At 40.9% G+C, this 18,782-nt stretch overlaps 3 protein-coding genes across 4 annotated transcripts; all 3 read left to right on the top strand.

The window, feature by feature from the left end:
• Nucleotides 1-96: 96 nt before the first annotated feature.
• tex30 (testis expressed 30) lies at nt 97-1,518 on the top strand. 2 transcript variants are annotated; one of them, XM_053877487.1, is made up of 5 exons: nt 97-124; nt 562-798; nt 869-920; nt 985-1,199; nt 1,307-1,518. In XM_053877487.1, the coding sequence occupies exons 1-5, from the start codon at nt 110-112 to the stop codon at nt 1,466-1,468; spliced, it is 681 nt and encodes a 226-aa protein (XP_053733462.1). In that variant the 5' UTR covers nt 97-109; the 3' UTR covers nt 1,469-1,518. The 2 variants fall into 2 exon arrangements, with proteins under 2 accessions (XP_053733462.1, XP_053733463.1); XM_053877488.1 differs by lacking the exon at nt 97-124 and adding an exon at nt 137-242.
• Nucleotides 1,519-1,761: 243 nt separating this feature from the next.
• nepro (nucleolus and neural progenitor protein) lies at nt 1,762-4,921 on the top strand. Its single transcript, XM_053877369.1, has 9 exons — nt 1,762-1,888; nt 2,018-2,172; nt 2,529-2,617; nt 2,780-2,908; nt 2,977-3,054; nt 3,130-3,410; nt 3,570-3,628; nt 3,705-3,919; nt 3,986-4,921. Exons 1-9 carry the CDS (start codon nt 1,804-1,806, stop codon nt 4,296-4,298), a joined length of 1,404 nt encoding a protein of 467 aa, XP_053733344.1. The 5' UTR covers nt 1,762-1,803; the 3' UTR covers nt 4,299-4,921.
• A 1,734-nt stretch (nt 4,922-6,655) lies between these two features.
• Nucleotides 6,656-17,994, top strand: ralba (v-ral simian leukemia viral oncogene homolog Ba (ras related)). The gene is made up of 5 exons (XM_053877500.1): nt 6,656-6,784; nt 13,633-13,794; nt 13,930-14,138; nt 15,725-15,902; nt 16,017-17,994. Exons 2-5 carry the CDS (start codon nt 13,681-13,683, stop codon nt 16,137-16,139), a joined length of 624 nt encoding a protein of 207 aa, XP_053733475.1. The 5' UTR covers nt 6,656-6,784; nt 13,633-13,680; the 3' UTR covers nt 16,140-17,994.
• The last annotated feature ends 788 nt before the right edge of the window (nt 17,995-18,782 follow it).

The raw sequence follows: 18,782 nt of genomic DNA, 5'->3' as shown, positions 1-18,782 counted from the left end.
TAACTACATTAGTCTTTTTATTGCTTAACGCCTACTGTTATTGCTATGACCACTCCTAGACGCTAGAGGGCAAACTACTATTTACCGCCAGTTGAAGGAGAAACTAGAGATGGAGTTCTCTGAGGTGAGATGCAGCCGAGCTGATACTGCGATTTAGTTGCACCTATAGCGTGTTCTCACTGCTGTATACAGTGGTTTCATTGCTGTAGTCGCCAAACACGCTGTGACCGAGTTCGTATCTGGTGCGTTCAAGTGATAGTCGGAGTGAAAGCAGCCTCAGTTTGTCGGTTTAAAAGTGAGAATCTACGTAGTTAACCATCCTAAATGAACCGTCTGTGCGTCGTAGTCACCAACAAGATCAAGTTGTTTTTCTTTCCGTAGATTATTTGATTGCTTTAATAAAGTTTGTTATGTTTTTTCATGCGTTTCTTGCGTTTCACATTTTTGAATTTTGTTATTACTATTACAGACTAAATTAAAATCAAATGTTATTTAAAGTTGAGGCATCTTGAATGTGAATAAATGGCCTCTGTTCTGAAAGTATTTGTTTGGCTTTTCCAGGAGGAAGTGAAGGTGCCATTTGGACCCAAACATCTGGATGCGTCCTTGTGCGTCCCTGCTGCAGCTAAACATCCTCACACCTCAGTCATACTTACTCATGGAGCCGGTGGCGACATGAATTTCAAACAGCTCGTCTCTCTGGCTCACTGTCTTGCGTCGAACGGCTTTGTTTGTCTCCGATTTACATGTAAAGGCTTGAATCTGACCTACAGGGTCAGAGCCTACCGTGCGGTCTTGGTACGTAAGCTTGGCTTTTGCCGTCAGTGATCGATAAATGCATATTTTTATATGGTCGTTTTCACCACAGCTTTACTTGAGATCACTACAGAGGTTAACCATCGACAATATAATTATAGGCGGTAAGAGACAGCAGTTGAAAACGCTGATTTACTGTGTATTTTTAAACACTGATATCTTTCTCAGGGAGGTCAATGGGAAGTCGAGCCGCTGCTGCTCTGGCCAGGCAGCTCAGTGATGAGTCAGACGATCCCGTCCAGGGCGTCCTGTGTCTGTCATTCCCATTACATCCTCCCAGACAGACTCATGTCCACCGGCAACGGAGTGAAGATCTCAAGAGACTACCAGAGCCATTGTCTGTTCTCTTTGTGTCAGGAACGGAAGACGACATGTGTGATAAGGTGCCCATGAAAGTGTGTCCTCCAAACAATTATTATACAACAGATAACTCAGATTAAGGATTGTGTGTACAGAATTTCAGGATGGTTATGAAATGTTTGTCTTTTAGCTCCTCCTTGAAGGGACGTTGAAAGAAATGAAGGCTGAAAGCAAGATTTTCTGGCTGGATGGTGGTTCACATGGGTTAACAGTGAAAGGACGGATGGACGAGTCTGTCATGGACGAAGTCAACTCACATGTGATCTCCTGGATGAGTAGATGGAAGGAATAATTGTACAGATGGAAGCAGAATTTAGTTTTATTCACGGTTTTTCATGTCAATAAAAGTGTATTTCTACTATTGATCTTTTTCATTTTGTAGTATGAAAATAAACACAGTTGGACATTAGCTTTAGCAAAGTTAGCATTTTCACTTTAATGACTAAATACCTAAATGTTAAACTAATCAACACTTAATTGTTATTTGAATTAGACTTAAACGCCGGTAATATGTTTATAGCTTTGCTTGTTTCCACAGTTACTGTGCCTTTAAGAAAAACGGTGACGTCATTTGTAGGCTTTTTTTTAATTGGTTCAACAACTTCCGCATTTGCTCCTCAGCGCAACATGGCTATGCAACCATGGAACAGAGTAAACATTCCCTTTCCAAGCGCCGTTTCAAGTGTCCACATCAGTTACGATCTCCAGACAGGTACAGTGAATCAGAAATGATACATGGCGATGAACCCCGTGGGTATAAAGGAAGGTGGTCGACGCGTGTTTACTTTTTGTGCGACTCCTTCAGTCCACGTGTGAAGAAGAGTTGACTTGTGTTGCTCAGATGTGATCGTAACTGACCTGCTGCTGGACAACGAGAAGGTCCTGAAGCTTCTCCGCTGTGAGATATTCCACACGGAGATAAAAGTTCTGAGCGGGATGCTGCGAATGCTGAGGAACAGCCACCGGGGAATGAAGACTTATAAAGCGTTGAAACAGGTGAGGTTTTCTGTGATGGCGATACTTTAGATGATGAAGACACAGACCAAGTACTCTGTTTTAATCCAACATTTTGAAAGACCTATTTTGTTCATCTGTATGCAATGCGTCGCAGCAAGAAGGTCGCAGGTTCGAGCCCAGCTTGACGCTATTCTGCGTTTGCAAAATTCCCCCAGAAAGGGAATAAAGGCAATTTAATCTTATTAAAAGGTCGCCCTTCCCTCTTGGAGGACTTTTGGAAAACTGTATCATAAATTGTTTGGTTTCTCCCGTAATTTGCCTGCCTTGTAAATTCATCTGACTGACAGCCACTCATTTTGGGGGGGAAAACCTCTTTTTTTTTCATCATGTTGCAGGTTGAACAATGCATCAACAAGCTGAAAAACATGAATCTTGATCGAGCCCTTCAAGACCTGACAGATTTATGCCCCAAAAACATTCAAAGGTTGGTGACTGAATATTGCAGTCTGCAGTGAGCAAATATAACCGTGAAGTTAAAACAATTCAGATTATTTTCTGCATGTGTTTGTTGGATAACAGATCTTTTTTAAATGAATTTGTTAAGTTCATCTTTCGACCCTGAGTGTGTTCCTGCCGACCTCCGTAGGGAACTGGGTGTGAAAGCTGGGCAGTGTGAAGTTCCCAGTCAGCCGACTCTGGAGTGGACGTGTCTCAAAGTTTTGGGAGCTGCTGAATTGATGAGCTGCTCAATGGACCGCTGCAGCGTGGCTTTCCTGTATCCTTTGATCTTTGAAGATCAGATTGTAACTCTTGGATCCTGTTTTCCTTCATCACCTGCATCAGACGTTCAAAGCAGCACCTGAAGTTGGAGGAGTTCATCACCCTAAATGTGGTGATCATCAGCATGATAAGCCGACTTTGGTTTGTGTTTCTGCGACCGATTGTTCCCCGATGTCACAGCCTTTGACTCTCGTCCTTTCATCTTTGTTCCGACAGGGTGCTTTTCCGTGGGATCCTGGTCAGTCTCTCCTCTCAGTATGAGAAACTGCTCAAGCTCCTGGCACAGGTTTCTGAACACAAACCCATGCCCTTCCTCACTCATTCCTCTTTACCTGAGAACATGGATGAGTTTTTGTGTGGCTCCCATGCACTTATAGTCAGCAAAAAGCTAAGAGCTCAAAGTGCCAAAGACCTGAGAAGGAAGATGTCTGCCAACCTTCCCATCCCTATGGGACGCAAGACGGTGAAAGAGGACCTCGGTGTTTCCATGGAAAGAGGTGAGAAATCCAGGATTGGAAGAGAGTGAAGAAACATTTAAGAGAAGCCAAATGTTAAAGACAGACACATGGTGGCAGAAGATTAAAGGCCATTCTATCTTCAACATGTTTATGCGACTGGACAAAACCTTGACTGATTCCTTCTCTTTTATTTTTCAGATTTCCTCCCAGACACTGATATGAAACAGTTTCTTATGTCCTTCAGGAATGCAGCGCAGGTTTGTGGTGATCAGGATTTCCACTTGTCCTTACTTATTCCTTAAGAATTGATGAGCATTTTTCTCCATCCTACAGGAGCAGACCCCCTCCAAAGATGTGTCCGGGACTGCGAAGATTGAGGCGTTCAAAAAACAGCTGCGTGAAACCCCATCTTTTTGTGACATGTGTGAGACTCTACAACAAATACTGGGGTGGTGCAGATGTCAGAAATTGAAAACAGAAAAGCGACTATTGAAATTTCTTCAGTTAAAATGCCAAAGAATGAGAGGACTGGAGGCTTCAGGCTCCAAGTAAGAACCTTTAATGGAGGGTTTGATTATCTGAACTCATGTTTAATAAGCTGTTGTCTCACTCAGTTTTCCGAGGAAGCTGCAGGACTTTAAACAGGAAGTCTGCTGGGCGTTGTCTCCGCAAGGACCGGTGCCGAAGACGCTTCAACGTGTGATGAAGAGGAGGAAGAACCGCTTGATAACGTATTGTCAGAGGCTTAAGAGTTGTTCACGATTGTCGACTGTCAGGTTCAAGGAGAAGAGTGAGACACAGGAACAGGAAGTAAACAGATCTGAATCTCACCTGTCTGAGGTTGACGCAAGCAGAAGCACTGACACAGACGTAGAAACAAGAACCCACGATGACATCGATGACATTTTTGCTTCTGTAGGTTTGTGACGATTAGTCAAGTGTCTGATATGATATATATATATTGAATTGAGATTTTTTTTCTGCTCAATGTGTATGTAAAATGTGTCAACCATTCTTTTTTGGATGAGACTTCGGACAGCACCCTGCTGAGAAGCTTCAGTCCAGCCTTTCAGATGTCACAAAACAGTTGGTTTGTCCCACCCAAATGCATCCTCATGCCCCATCACGGAATTAATGAAATCATCATTTTATGTTTTGAATAATGTTAAATTGAAATCATGTGGAAAAAAACAATACCTTTTGATGCATTTCTATCCAAATATCCATGTAATTCTCAGTATTGTCACACACTGACATTTTTATCCAGTGAACAACTTTTTATTCAATGAGCAGCATTTTTATAAAATTAAGCATATAAAAAAGGGTCTGGAACCCACCCCTTGCTCCCCTGCGACTGCTCTCTATGACCTAAAGTGAAATGAAATTTGTAATTTGTGCAAATGTTGTATGAATTCTCAACTTTTGACACAGGCTGCTCTAATGCAGCATGTTGTTTGAGATGTGGCGTGAAAAGGTGTAAGTTAGTTAAATGCCTAAATGCAAGCATAAGTGAAGAAATGGATGTCTAAATAAATATGGTTATGTATTTATTTCTGCATTTATCAATTCGCTTATTTGTTCTTTTGTTTGAGCATTTATTTATCAATCATCTTTGTCGGACGTCCGGTGCTGATGCTTATTTTTAAGGGCGCTTAAATCAACACAATTTTGAAATCAAAATTAACCATTTAATAATGGTGTTTTCACTTTCTTCTTCTTTTATCTGGGCTTATAATTCGGAGGCCAATCGATGGTTATTTCTGATTAATAACCTCCGAATTTATATTTTCATCAAAGGCCAAAAGGTCGATCATTTCTCTCTTGATGTACGTCTCCATCTAGTGGTTCGTCAAGGAACTACTTCAGAAAGCGTTTGTGTTGCCGTGTACAAGGAGAAAAACCGAATATTTATTTTCTCGCAAGCCACACTTCCCAAGTTCCAAAAGTTGATGCCGTTTCACACATGAAATTACAATAAACTTTAGAACTGTCTCCCAATGTGGAATGGAATTTTGCCTGTCAGCAGTCATTGGAAAATAATTTTACATTTGCTCACTATAATAGTTGTGAATGAATACTGTTTTTGACATTGTCTTATGGCACAAAGGAACTTCTTGCTCCCGCAAATAGCCTTCTTCGATTATACACCGTAACGTCTATTCTGCATCCGATTTAATTTCGACCAAATAAGCATTAATCTCAAGATCACTATTTTAAAACAAGCGAATAAGGTCGTTCTCGGAATAAATAGACCACAAGTCTCTGTGGTGTTTAAACATACAACGCTTGTAGGCACAGTTTTCCCAAGCAACCAATAAAGGAGCCAGGCGTTAACAAGAAAAATAGTCGTTCGGACGCACTGTTCTTTCCGTTCCTTTCATTTATCTACATAAGTGTTGGCTTCATCTGTAGGGAAAGTGCTGTGGCACATTTGTGCGATGGAAAAAGGCCACGCTTGCAACGTTTGGTCATTTGTTTTCAGGCTCTTTGGGGCCACTGATGCGGGTCTCAAGAGGAGTTAAACCAGAGCAGTGACTTTTCCAAGGTTAATAAAATAAATAAAAATAACCTTTTTTTTCTGCACTTAGAAGTACTCACTGAAACTTTTAGTGCCAGGGATATTAATATTACAATTAATGAAGGCGTTGTTGATAATATATGTGTAATTAAATGTTTATTAATGTATTTGTCTGTTTGTTTATTGATTAATTCATTTATTTGCATTTTTTTTCTCATTTTGACATTAATGAACAAATAATGAAACAATTAAGTGAACGTCACATGAATGTTTAAAATAAAAATTATGAACAACAAAAAGTACGGTTGGAAAAAAAAGCGATAACGTTGACTAAATACGTTTAAAATATTATATAAATACAATATTATTATTATTATGTATAATGTCATTAAAACATAATAACACAATAAAAAGAAACAAGTATACTAATAAATGCCTAAAATAGTATGCACGATGGAATATCAAACAAAAATAAGGAAAAAACAGGGAAAATGTAATGCAGATAATTTTATCACTTTATTATTATACCATTTTTAGTATTTGTTGATTTGTTGCTCTGTACAAAAAGTAACTGCCTTCATTCAAAATGTGTTTAACTAAATTAAATGCACAAATGAATGACGCGAATTTCTTCCTGAATTTCGTGGATTATTATTTCCCCGAACAGGCACAATATTTCTGTGGACTGTTTTCTGTCAGAAATTCTTCCGGGTACAGTTCTGCCGCTTGGTTGCCTGTGACGTCACATCCAGTCATCTCCGCGTCTCACATCCGGAAGGTGGGGCTTTTGTTTCAGAAGCGGTTTGTGTTTAGGGAACCAAATGCCTCGAAATACGACGATATTGGAGCCATCGAGATAACACCTGTCGAAGGCACAAATTAAGATTCTTCATCGGTAAGAGGCCAAACGTTTGCTTCCGTTATTTGACCAGCCGAATCTCGCTATTAGCCCCCTGAGCGAAAACCACACCTGTTTTAAAGGCGCCTGTTCGAGCCCCGATTGATCATAATCGGACTCCAAATGACCGTCCGACCTCATGTAGTTGGCTAAACTAACACTATATTTGTTAGTTTAGTCGAGCGGCCGTTGTGTTTTATAGCGTATCACCGCCGTCGAACATCATTAACGCCAAACGTGTAATTACCATGTAACAGTTATTGGAACGGTCGGACGCTGAAATGTTCGTTTAAGTTACAAGACTTAAGGAGTAAAGTTTATCTATTAATACTTTCTAGAACTTTATTGCTTCTTAGCAATCTCTTTTTAACGCCTAGTTTACTGTTAAATAAAGTTGCTTTTAGTGGCAGTTGAGGTTCCCCCTTTTATGCATCATACTTGTTACATGTTGATTTATAAGTAGTTCTTCTTCATGTTCTGATGGTCGGTATTTCGGTTGCGGTTCACAGTTTGAAGGATTAACATGACGTGTGTTGTAAAGAGTGTTGCCTTGATGAGATGGCAGACACACCCATACCGGCCTCTTTGACTGAAACCACTTAAATGGATTATTATCTGTATTTATGCAACCACTTGTAGGCCAAAAACACTTCCTCTTTTTCTTTAACCTGTCGCACACAATTGAAGACAACCTAAATCCTCATATCAGAAATGTTATTTGTGTTTATCCTATCAGATTACGTCCATACATTTGGACTCAGTGTTTTTATTCTGGTTCATGGAACCAGAATAAAAAGGTGATTTGTATAAACATTGCCACGAAGAAGGGATGAGAAGGCACTAATAACTTAAAGATACAATCCAAGAGACCTTCTTTTCTTTCCTTATCTGTCTTTGTTTTCCCTTACACAGCCCCAAAAATGAAGCAGGGAGATAGTGGTTTAAATTGGGGTGATTTAAATTCCTCAAATGCTCCACTGTTGATGGTGTTTTTGTTGGCCCCGCAGTGTCCCACTCAGCTGTGCCTCTTGCTTCAGGGTCCTTCAACTGTGCAGAGAATAGCAATGTCATTTAGAGGAAAGAAACTGATCGAAACAGGTCTGAGTGAAATTGTTTCTTCTGTTGTATGAGGTTGGAAAGTACAATAGAGTTGTGCTTTTACATGTGAGATAAGAAATGACTTGGCGTGACTCACCGACCACAGTGTTTACTGATGCTCGTTTTTGCTGATGGGCGTAACTTTTGAAAACTTATTTTATTTGGGCTGGTTGGTTGGTTTATATTTTGCCAACAGCTACGTCGTGCCTCAGACATGGTCACTTGGAAATGTGAGAAAGAAGCTGAGCGTTTCAACGTTGTCTTTGGTGGGTGAGAACAGCAGTCGAGATAAGACAGACGTGTGATGTGAAGGGTGTAAACAAAGAGAGCTGGCTCAAGTGTGTAGGTGTGACCTGATTCTGGTCAAGATGAGTCAGTTGTTTTACTGTGGTGGGTTTAAACTACGTGTGTGTGTGGTAATTGAGTCATTGAAGTTTAATTTTGAGGCAGAAACAAAAGCCTTCAGTCTAAGATGTTTATTATATTGCGACAGGAGTGTCACATAACCTCTGGACCTACAACAAACTTATGAGGTGGTGAGAGTCAGTTAACAGGCTTGAAATGACCTGAGGTTGACCTTTGTGAGGAACTTTCTGCTGATCCACGGAGGTGGGGCTCTGCCAAGGACGTCATGGTGTTCCCGACGTTAGCAAAATTATTCATAAGTCGTGGTCAAATTTCATTGAAATATTCCGTGAACCTTCATGTTGCTGTGGTGGTGTTTTAAGGTTGCTTAAGAAGGTGGATAGTGGCTTGCGTGCTCGACTGACTGACGTCACTTGAATGCAACATTGTCTTAACACAGATCACCCGCCAATCCAAAATAAATTTAATCGACTAAAAATCAATTGTGCCTGGAAACGATCTTTGTGGCAGAGTTTTTGTTGTTACCATTACTCAGCAGCATTTTATGTTTGTTTAAGTGTCCTAAACCAAGCGTTATCATGCGTCATAAAAGGAAGAAGTAGCGTCACATCCGGAAAACACATCATGCAACATTGAAGTGGATGTTTTTTTTAAATGGGAAACCTGCAAATGAAAGAGAAAAGACTGTGAAGAAAATCCTGTGGTGAGTGTGAACATGAACTTCATGGTCTGATGGGCGAGTTGGAAAGTGAAAATAAGGGCGTCTTGGCTGTCTTCAGTCCGCTCCACGTCAGAATTCAAACCAGGAGCAGTCAGCTCTCCCTTTTTGTTTGTACTGTGAATATTACACGCATTGAACATTACAGTTGTTGATGATTGTGGGGACAACACCTCAGACTACTGATCGGACTTGTGGCATCTGAGGTTAAAAGGAGGGACAAAAACATCCCATTTACTGTTTTATACCCCATTTATTAAAGAAGTAATGAAGGTTTTCCCGCCAGGATACAGTCCGTCTCTTCATATGTCCCACTGGAATAGTTCCGTGAGCAACGGGCTTCAGCCATTATGATGTTTCTTCTGGGATTTTTATGTTAAAAACACTCTGAAAATCACCATGATGAATGATCGCCTCCATGATGCGACATGTGTTATCCAGTTTCCACTTCATTTCAAGACTTAAATCACTTGAGATTCCGTCTTTAAAAAGAGTTCAATAAGTCAAATAGTTCTCTCATCATCGAATGTCCTGCGCGTCGAGACTAAAACAAAATGGACTTGTGTTTTTGCCGGCCAGCGTTGAGATGTTTCTGAACAAGTGTTATTCATTAAGACTCAATGCTAGCAATGCAACGATGATGTCACCATTTCATCATGTGCTGCCGCACGCATGTCATGTTCCGGGCCAAACGTGTAGAGACAAATTTCAGGGATTCCTGGGAACGGGGTGGAACGTTTTGTTTCGCAGCTGTATGTCAGGCGAGGAGTGAAGGATCAGATTCCACGCTGAGGCCTCTTCGTTCAACTTTGAGCCTTGACTCTCGCTGTTGCTGTGTGATTTAAACACGACACCTGTTTCCGATAAAAGGAAGCAGAACGAAAATGCCTGCAGCTGATGAGAAATGAGCTTTTGTTGACAGCATTGCATCTTTCTTTTGTTATATATTGGCAGGATTCACTTGGACAATGCTATAGAACATTGTTTGGAAGTGCAGTGGGTGCTAGTGAAAAAGCTAATATAGAATTGCATGCAGTTCATGATTCTCTGAAGTCAACAGGCTGAGCTATGTAAGTTGAAATGGGTGCTACTGCTTGCATGTACTTTTCTGTGATCAAGTCATGAAGTATGGTAATTGGTTTTCAAGTGAGTGTCTTGGGATATTGGAAACTTTAAACTCTAAAATGAAGTGGTTAAATACTATAAGTGTCTCAGATGTGTTGCCTTCACATATATTCAGTCCTGCAGCCTCACGTTGAGGCTTTGGCGTTGAGTTGGCAGCTATTTGGTTCAGTTAAGAAGATCTCTCTTGATGTTAAAGAGGTCAGCTTGTACTGCTGAAGAAGTAGAATTTGCGACAAAGAAAGGATTGAGTTCTTCGCTGCTCAGTTTTCTCAAAGGCCCCCCTGTTTAGGGCCGGTTAGTATGCACCGTGAGCTGTTGCGCTGCCCCTACCAAGAGGCTGAAGCAGGAGTTATATCCTGAGTTTCCTCCTCTGAGTTTGTTTCTGAATTATGACTCCGCTGTCAGGGCGTGAAGAAGTGCCGTGAGGATTTGGACTCTAAATTGCAGCGCGTCAGGGATGACCTACTTTATACATCAAAAGTTACGTGTCTGGTCCAGGTTGAATTGTTTGTTCCCTACTAGAGCCATACTTTTGATTAGTGGGGAACGCTGTTCTATATTCCGAGCCCCTCCAAGGACACATTTTGTGAACTACTTACTCCAAGACAATTTGCACTGGTGAAGTCCAGGAGAGGTTTAATCTGCTGCAGATGGCCCTCGCTCATTGTCTTTTCAAAAGTGGATTGCGCGAGCAGGAAAACAAATCCACTGGTATTTCAGGGATGCGGCATCAGTTAACCATTTCATGTGAATGGTCATAATGCCACAATAAATTGTGCATCCGTAAGGATTTTAGTTTGAGGCGTCAGGAAACAAACGTACCCTGTTTTTTCAGCGGGACACCCTAAATTTTCCGATCATTAGTGCCTGTGTCGTAGAGCCATCGTACTGGTTTCCAAAAAAAGGCTGTTTGTTGCTGAACTACATCAAAAATGCCATTGCAGGCGCCATTTTTGTTCTCAGGGGAAATCTCAGCGTAATATTCACGTCTTGCAATTGCCAGACTTGGTCTTTGGTTTGTTGAAAATGTTATATATATATATATATATATATATATATATATATATATAGTCCTCTTGGTGATGTTTTTATCAAGACGTATATTAAACAGATGTTAAAACATGAGTAATAGAGACAGAAAGTTGCCTTATTTCCACAAAAACATGTCCCCTCAAAATGCAATTGAGTCTCGGTTGGGTTCAAATTTCAACATTTCCTGGGGGGAATTTCAGTGCATTTCAGTGCCTGAAATGTAGAACAACATAAGAAGCTTGGAAACGCTGAGAAAAATTGAGGGGAAAAAAAACATTCTGTCTTGATGTTTACCAGTCGAACACGGCTACATTTACACATAGCACCACACGTTAACAAGCATAAGAGTATTCAAATTTCTTTCTTAGAAATGTTGGCCGCTATTACAAATAAATCAAATTTAAATATTCAATTTAGTGCCAACCGTGGTGCTGAAAAAACATTAGAAGCGTGAAAAAAAAAATTTTAATTGTGATTTTTTTTTTTTTTATGTCGTGATCTCATATTTATCTACAACATATTTTCTGCCCATTCTGCAACATTCATTTATTTATCTATTTTGTTGTTGTTTTGGTGTAATAGTATTTTGTTAAATCCTTGCTCAGGCTTTGTGTTTTCCTTTGCTGCAAGGCGGCACACAAATCTTCAGATCACCTCACTGTGTCGAGCTTCGATGGGTTCAGTAAGATGAGAAAAGCAGAAACACGACATAATCTCTGTCTCTCTCAGGTCACTGGAGTCTGGGGGGATGCTAGTGAGTCAGCAAAGCCCTTGCTCTTACCGTCAGACAGCGAGAGAAACTCCCCAAACCCTGGTTCTGTAATCTCTACTTTCTCACTCTGAGACAAAGTAATATTCTGAGCACTAAAGTGTCAGGCTTGGTTTGAGTCATGGGATATAAACAGTGAATTAGATCCTTAGTAAACAATTTTCTGTCTTGAGGACTGACAGGTATTTTCAGCTTTGTTTGTGTGTGTCCCTGATGCCGAAGTCTAGCGATGACCGTCAAGCTTGAGGTTGTCTCTGGCAAAATTCCCTTCTAATTTGTCAGCAACGCGAGAGGTCTGTGTTGGTTTAAGGTCATCTACGTCACCAAGGCTCCAGGGAACTCCACCAAGAATCATGAGAAATTCATGTATCTGCTGTCAGGATTTCAGGCTGCCAGAGTGGGTCCATGAAGACCCTTTAAGAGCAGTTCTTCCTTCCTCTGAAGTAATGTATTGTGCTACAGCTGGCGAAACATGATCCCACCTCCTAATATTTGAAACTTCCTTTGGAAAGTCTGCGCTAAGCACTTTGTCGTGCTGAGTGGTCTCTTTTTGCACGCACTTGTTTCTCCGACGGCTTTATTTATAGCGCAAAGGAAAGTAGGTTACAATTAAATCATTAATACGGTGACCCCTGATGCAAGTGTGCAGATATGTGCGCGGTATCAACAAGTGTCGGCTTGTTATTGATAATCCAATAAAATAGTTGAGAGGAACAGTTGGGGAAAACAAAGGCAGGAAAGGCAAAAGTCAGACTCACTTCCTGGTCTGGCAGAGAGGAAGCATGATGCCACTTCCCTTTTTTTTATTTTCCTTATGCAGACTGAACTTAAGGTTGTTCCAATCCATAAAAACGTTTTTCTAACACTCAATACTCGTATAATCCGTGGCATTAAAGGCTTGCGAAACAGCATGACTCAAGGCCTTAGGGCCAAACCTGGCTTTAAACTCTCACAACTCAAATTATTTTGATAGTCGACTTTATATTTGAATTTTCTATGATGAAAAATGTGGCGTGAAAGGTGTGTCTTTTGTTGTGAAATGGTCCGTACCGCCAACGTTTTTTGCCACAGTGGTCCCGGAGCCTCCGGCTTTTCTCTTTTACTGGTTTACTGGTTGTTCTAAGAGAACAATCATCACAACCAGTCGATTCGTGAACCTGTAAGTGACTAATTTAATGGTCGATTATAGTCACGTTGCAGCACGAAACATAGTGCGCCAAAAACTAGTTGATGTCATGGCCTACAAAGATTAGTGAAATTTTGAGTTTGATTAAATGGGCCACAATGCTGATGCCGATCTTGGCGTCCGTCACAGAAGATATGCTGACTCAGCATTCTCAACTTCCGTTTGTGTCAGTCCACTCATTGGTCAAGATGTTGTATTGTTGCTCTTGCTTCAAACTAAGCAGAGATAGTTTTTAATAAAGAATTGCTTATATCAGGAAGTATATTTAACAAGCTTTTGATACAACAACTGGTTTGTTACATGAGGCTACAGAAAACGTGAAATGCGAAAATCTAATCCAATGTCGGTCACAAAAAAGTGCATTAAAATGCTTATTTTATTCCCTGAAAATAAAAGTTTATATCCTGACACAGACCTTGCATTTTAGATCGGCAGGGAAAAAAATGGTTCCAGCCCAAACTAACCCAGCTGTTTTCTTAAAAGTGCCACACAGTCAGAAAGTCATACACACATGTACTCACTCAAATATTTTCCCTTTTTTTTATTTACAGGTTTCAGAGTGATTCATTTTTTTTGGAACATACACAAGTGATTGCGTCATGGCAACTGGCAAAAGTAAAAACCAGAGTTCCCTGGCTCTGCACAAAGTGATCATGGTGGGCAGTGGAGGCGTGGGGAAGTCTGCCCTCACCCTGCAGTTCATGTACGACGAGGTGAGTCAGCACCGCACGCTTTAGACCCCGAAATATTTCAGACATAGTTTAGCCGCTTGAATGCACTGTTGAATGACGCAGAAACAAAGCTATTTCAGTGTCTTAAAATCCTCCAAATGTGCCTCCTGTCTTCAGTTTGTGGAGGACTATGAGCCCACCAAGGCCGACAGCTACAGGAAGAAGGTGGTTTTGGACGGAGAAGAGGTCCAGATTGACATCCTGGACACGGCAGGCCAGGAGGACTACGCCGCCATCAGGGATAACTACTTCCGCAGCGGAGAGGGTTTCCTGCTGGTCTTTTCCATCACGGAGCACGAGTCGTTCACAGCTACAGCGGAGTTCAGGTGTGTGGCTGGCTGTTTTATTATCGTGTTTATATGACTCTCCAAGGGCGGTCTGCAAACTTGGTACATACGGATGATCACACACTGTGTTCTGTCAGTTTCATTTTGGGGTTTAGTTGTGCTTGTGTGAGATGTTTGTTGAAAGTGGAACAGGGCATCAAAAAGCAAGCCCCGCACCCAAAAAACGCCAATGAAAACTTCAATGAACTTCAATGAAAAAGCTGTGAGTAGGTTTTGTAAATGATTGTTTAACATTTGGAACTTATCTTCGCCTTCCTCCTGTTAACAGACATCTTATCTAATAACAATGTGCTTCCATATTGCGAGCAACGCGACTCGCCAGATATGGTTAACCGTGAGATTACGCAGGTAAACAAATATGGCGGCTAAGCTATGGCTGCAAAAGGGTTGAGAATCTGTGAATTTCGATCACAGTCAGCGGAATTACTGGGTGGAAACACCCTTTTCATGGAAACCAGTGCGATGACTCTACAAGTTATTAGCATTATAAAGCTGCTACTAATCTGAAATGTAGGGCGTTTTCATGTTTTGCAGTTCAGCGCGTCGCTAAAAGCCTATTGCCAAAGATTTTATCTAAATATCTGCATTAAGAGCAATAGAGTGCTGTCACGATTCTGAAACTGCATACTTGATGTCTATATGTGTTCAATGCTTGACACCATTTTGGATACAGATAATGAAAGAAAAAAGACGTAAAAAGGCAGAGAAAACTTGAAAACAGAACCACAGATAAACTGTCTGTTAAATTAAAAACTAAGTAAACAGAAAACAATTAAAAAAAACAAGACAGTCACATGCAAATACAAGCAAAATAAATAGCCCAAATATCTTTTAATTTTTCAAACAGCAGCGGTCGTGTTTGCTGTAACTTTTTAGGTTTGGTTTCTGGTTGACTTCTCGCTGCCCTAGTTCACATCTTCAAAAGAGGAAGAACTGTTTGAGTCACGATGGCGAGCGAAAAGGTAGCTAACGGATAATAGCAAAACAAGCAGCATTAATGCGGATCAACTGCCGGACTGACATTAGCGATCAGTTTACTTTTTCAGTTTTTTTTTTTTTTTTAAGAAATGGTGTCGCTGAAGGCAAAATGAATATAAAGTGTTTTATCTCTTTATAACAGGATCATAAAAAAACAAAAAGATAAGAACACAGAAATTAATGGTTTGGGGTGAAACATTCTTCTAGAATATTGTTGCCCTACATTTATTTTGTCTAAATGACTTGGTGCCTTGAAATAGATAGCAATGTGTCCATGGGCAGCAGGTGGCAGTAGTGTTCTGTACCTTTTTACTGAGAGGAAGGTTTGGTTTGACAGATCCTTAGCTTCATCATGAAAAATGAAGCGAAAGCTGTCGGATTTTATAGTTGTTGGATGAACACGAAGGCAGTCTAGTCTAGTCTAGTCTAATCTAGTCTAATCTAGTCTCGTCTAATCTCCTTGATGGAAGTAATGAAAGGAAACTTGACACTAGAAAGAAAGAAAAAGTGAATCGTGTTCAGTCACAACCACTGTTTCCGATTTTACTCCACACAATGGTAACACAAGTGTTTTATATTTCCGCCAGAGAGCAGATCTTACGAGTGAAGGCGGAAGAGGACAAGATCCCGCTGCTGCTGGTCGGAAACAAGTCAGACCTGGAGGAGCGTCGGCAAGTGTCCGTGGACGAAGCCCGGGGAAAGGCTGAGGAGTGGGGGGTGCAGTACGTGGAGACTTCCGCCAAAACCAGAGCCAACGTGGACAAGGTGCGCAACAAACTACAGCACTTGAAAGCAAGAGCACGTTCGCGGCTCACTGAGCGGCTGATTAAAAATGACGCCGATTTTTTTTGGTTTGACTTTTCCTTGTGATCCCCGCAGGTGTTCTTTGACCTGATGCGAGACGTACGCGGGAAGAAAATGTCAGAAAACAAAGACAAGAACGGAAAAGGAAAGAACAAGAAGAACAAGAAGAGCTTCAGAGAACGCTGCTGTTTACTTTGAGCCTGTCACGGACTCGAACCTCGCACATGAGAAAAACCGAGGCGCCATCATGCAGATATATTTTTTTTCTTGTTAGAATTTAGTATCTAGTACAAATCTCAACCACTATTTTTTCCATTTCTTTCCTACTTGACAAGTCGGCGTCAGACGATAATCGCTGATCTGACTGCGACTGTGGAGCTTGACGGCTTCTAACAAGCCAGCGACCAAACTGCCACTGACACTAAAACAGCTGCTCGACTAAACTGCCTTTGATGAGCAAGCCTCATTTTTTATTTTGTTATTCACCACTATTTGAGTCCATTTTACCTGAATACATCCACAGGAGCTGATTCCTAATGTCCACCTGAGAAGTAGACGCCAGAATTTGCTTTCCCGAGGTTTAAGCGCTTTGCATCGAGGTCTTTACACACCAGGGTTGTCCGCTTGTGCAATAAATGCTAAGAAATGTTCTTATATTTCCAAACACAAAATGACTAGTCGAGACTACGCTTCTGTCATCGCCATGTTTTGTGGTGTTACTTGACATAACAGTAGTGATGGGCTGGTGAGGCTTCATGAAACAGTGTCGGAGCTCACTAGATGTCGCTCTCTACTCTAAAACATCTGGATTTGAACAACCATTTCAATGAAAGCGTTCAGCATTTTTTAAAGGTCGAGCGCCACCTACTGAGCTCTGAAAATGAGGACACTGTTTCATGAAGCCTCATCACTGTATTACAGCCCTAGTCGTGTGACAATATGAGTAATGCACAATGTATGTCATGGAGGAAGGGGCGAAATGATGAGCCAAATGTAACGTGCCTCTCTTCTGTGGTGTCTGAAACAGAGCCCACTTTCCCCTCTAAAGTCTTTTGATTTGAAGAACCATTTCAATGAAACCTGGAGACAGACAGCGCCACCTACCGAGGAATTAGGACGCTGTTCCATGGTTGGCTGAAAACAGTTGCTTTTTGATCAGTTCACTCTAAAAGAGAAGTGTTTCTTTCAGCCAGCTGCAGCCCATCGTGTCATGTGACAATGTGCCGTCGCCATCTTATGGATGAATCCATGTGCACAAACGTTCAGAGCGATGCTGCCTTCATCTAGTTGGAGTTTAGAGCTAATATTTGCCTTTATTATTTTGAAATTTGGCGCATCCGGAACTTGCTAGCTCTGGACTCAAGTGTGCATTTTGGGTAGGCAGAGTTTTGCAAGCGCTTCCTTTAAATGAATGTTTTTTTTTTGTTTTTTTTTTTAGCATCACTGGATCGTAGATTTGGACACGATAATAACAAAGTAGAGAGCTACTTGCAGTTTTATTTTTCTCTCCTCCCTCTGGTGTTTAAAGGCAGTGACTGTTTTTACCAACTATTTCTATTACATTGGTACAACCCGCTAGTGCCACTAGGAAACATGAGGCCTTTGAGTTTCAAGGTGCTGCAACGTAGATAGACTTTAGTAAACACCTGTAGAGGAAGCAGTCGTTTCCTGATATCAGTCTTTCCTTTCTAGTCTCGTCTTCGTATGATTTAAAGTGCTAAATGTTGACAATCCAGGAAGCCGCCATGTTTGACTTCATGTCAACAGTTGTTAACCTCGACGTTTATGTTTTTCCAAATGTGCACTACATCGTCACTTTGTGCCATCAAAACTCTTGGGCGGCCGTTGCGTGTCGGAGTGTGTGTGTTTGAGATGATCGCGTGCACACTCTCGCCTGTGGCTGCAGCTTCGACCAGGACTGTCGAAGAGAACATTTCATTGAAAGCTAAAGGAGCAATGGCCTGTTGTGGTTGTGCGAACCTTCCGTGTGATCCGTCGTTTTCCATCCTACAACTGTGATACTGCCTGTGTCTCTGCAGTGAGTGTTGGTAAATAAATGCTTTTTTAAAATATGTCTAGTCTTCTGTTTTCATTTTGTACTGATGTTTTTTTTTCCTTGGAAATTCCCTGTTTTTTCCAGTCCGAACCCTGGTGAGTGGGAGGACGTCACACATTCCACTTGCTCGGTGGGAGACCTGTGATCCGATGATATGGTTCCTATCATGACAGAATTTCATGGAATCCCGAGCACAATATTTCACACCATTTGGGGGTTTTGCTCCGACGAGTATGACTCATGATAGTTATGTTTGAAATGTTTTTAAACGGCTCAATAGTGGTTTATAATGGATTTAGTTCATAAAAAGGTGCCCATTTTTCCTCTTCAAAGGGCTGTTCCGATGTGAATTGAGGGATGACTGTACACATGTGTTTACATGGGCTTCATACTCAATTGTACACATTTGTCTCACTAAACATAAGAGAGAGTAGCTGCTGAAATGTGTAAAAGTATTTATTGCATTATATCATCTATTACTGTGTTTCCACGTGATTCTATGAAGCGGCATTTAATGTGTCAAATGGACGCCAGCTGTATGCGAACCTCCCATGTGATTCCTCATTTTCCATCCTACCGCACTGTCACTGTCACTACAGCAAGCCTTGGTAAAATACTTTTTCTAATGTGTCTTGTGTTCTCAAAAAATATATAAAAAAAATGAATAATTCTACTTTAGTTGTACATTTTTTTTGTATATTTTTTAATTGTTATTTATGTATTTATTATTATTCAAATGGTATCTATATATTATATACCATGTATATATAAGTATATATATATAT

The sequence above is a fragment of the Synchiropus splendidus genome, chromosome 10 (genome assembly GCF_027744825.2).
Source record: "Synchiropus splendidus isolate RoL2022-P1 chromosome 10, RoL_Sspl_1.0, whole genome shotgun sequence".
Taxonomy (NCBI): domain Eukaryota; kingdom Metazoa; phylum Chordata; class Actinopteri; order Syngnathiformes; family Callionymidae; genus Synchiropus; species Synchiropus splendidus.
The sequence above is the reverse complement of the archived record's forward strand: the minus strand, read 5'-3'. Positions and strand labels throughout refer to the sequence as shown.

Coding starts and splice junctions, on each gene's coding strand:
- tex30 (XM_053877487.1), top strand. Junction 799..868: donor GAGCCTACCGTGCGGTCTTG/GTACGTAAGCTT, acceptor TTTTCACCACAG/CTTTACTTGAGATCACTACA. Junction 921..984: donor CGACAATATAATTATAGGCG/GTAAGAGACAGC, acceptor TATCTTTCTCAG/GGAGGTCAATGGGAAGTCGA.
- nepro (XM_053877369.1), top strand. CDS start 1,804: ATGGCTATGCAACCATGGAACAGAGTAAACATTCCCTTTCCAAGCGCC. Junction 2,173..2,528: donor CTTATAAAGCGTTGAAACAG/GTGAGGTTTTCT, acceptor ATCATGTTGCAG/GTTGAACAATGCATCAACAA. Junction 3,629..3,704: donor CCTTCAGGAATGCAGCGCAG/GTTTGTGGTGAT, acceptor TCCATCCTACAG/GAGCAGACCCCCTCCAAAGA.
- ralba (XM_053877500.1), top strand. CDS start 13,681: ATGGCAACTGGCAAAAGTAAAAACCAGAGTTCCCTGGCTCTGCACAAA. Junction 13,795..13,929: donor TGCAGTTCATGTACGACGAG/GTGAGTCAGCAC, acceptor TCCTGTCTTCAG/TTTGTGGAGGACTATGAGCC. Junction 14,139..15,724: donor ACAGCTACAGCGGAGTTCAG/GTGTGTGGCTGG, acceptor TATTTCCGCCAG/AGAGCAGATCTTACGAGTGA.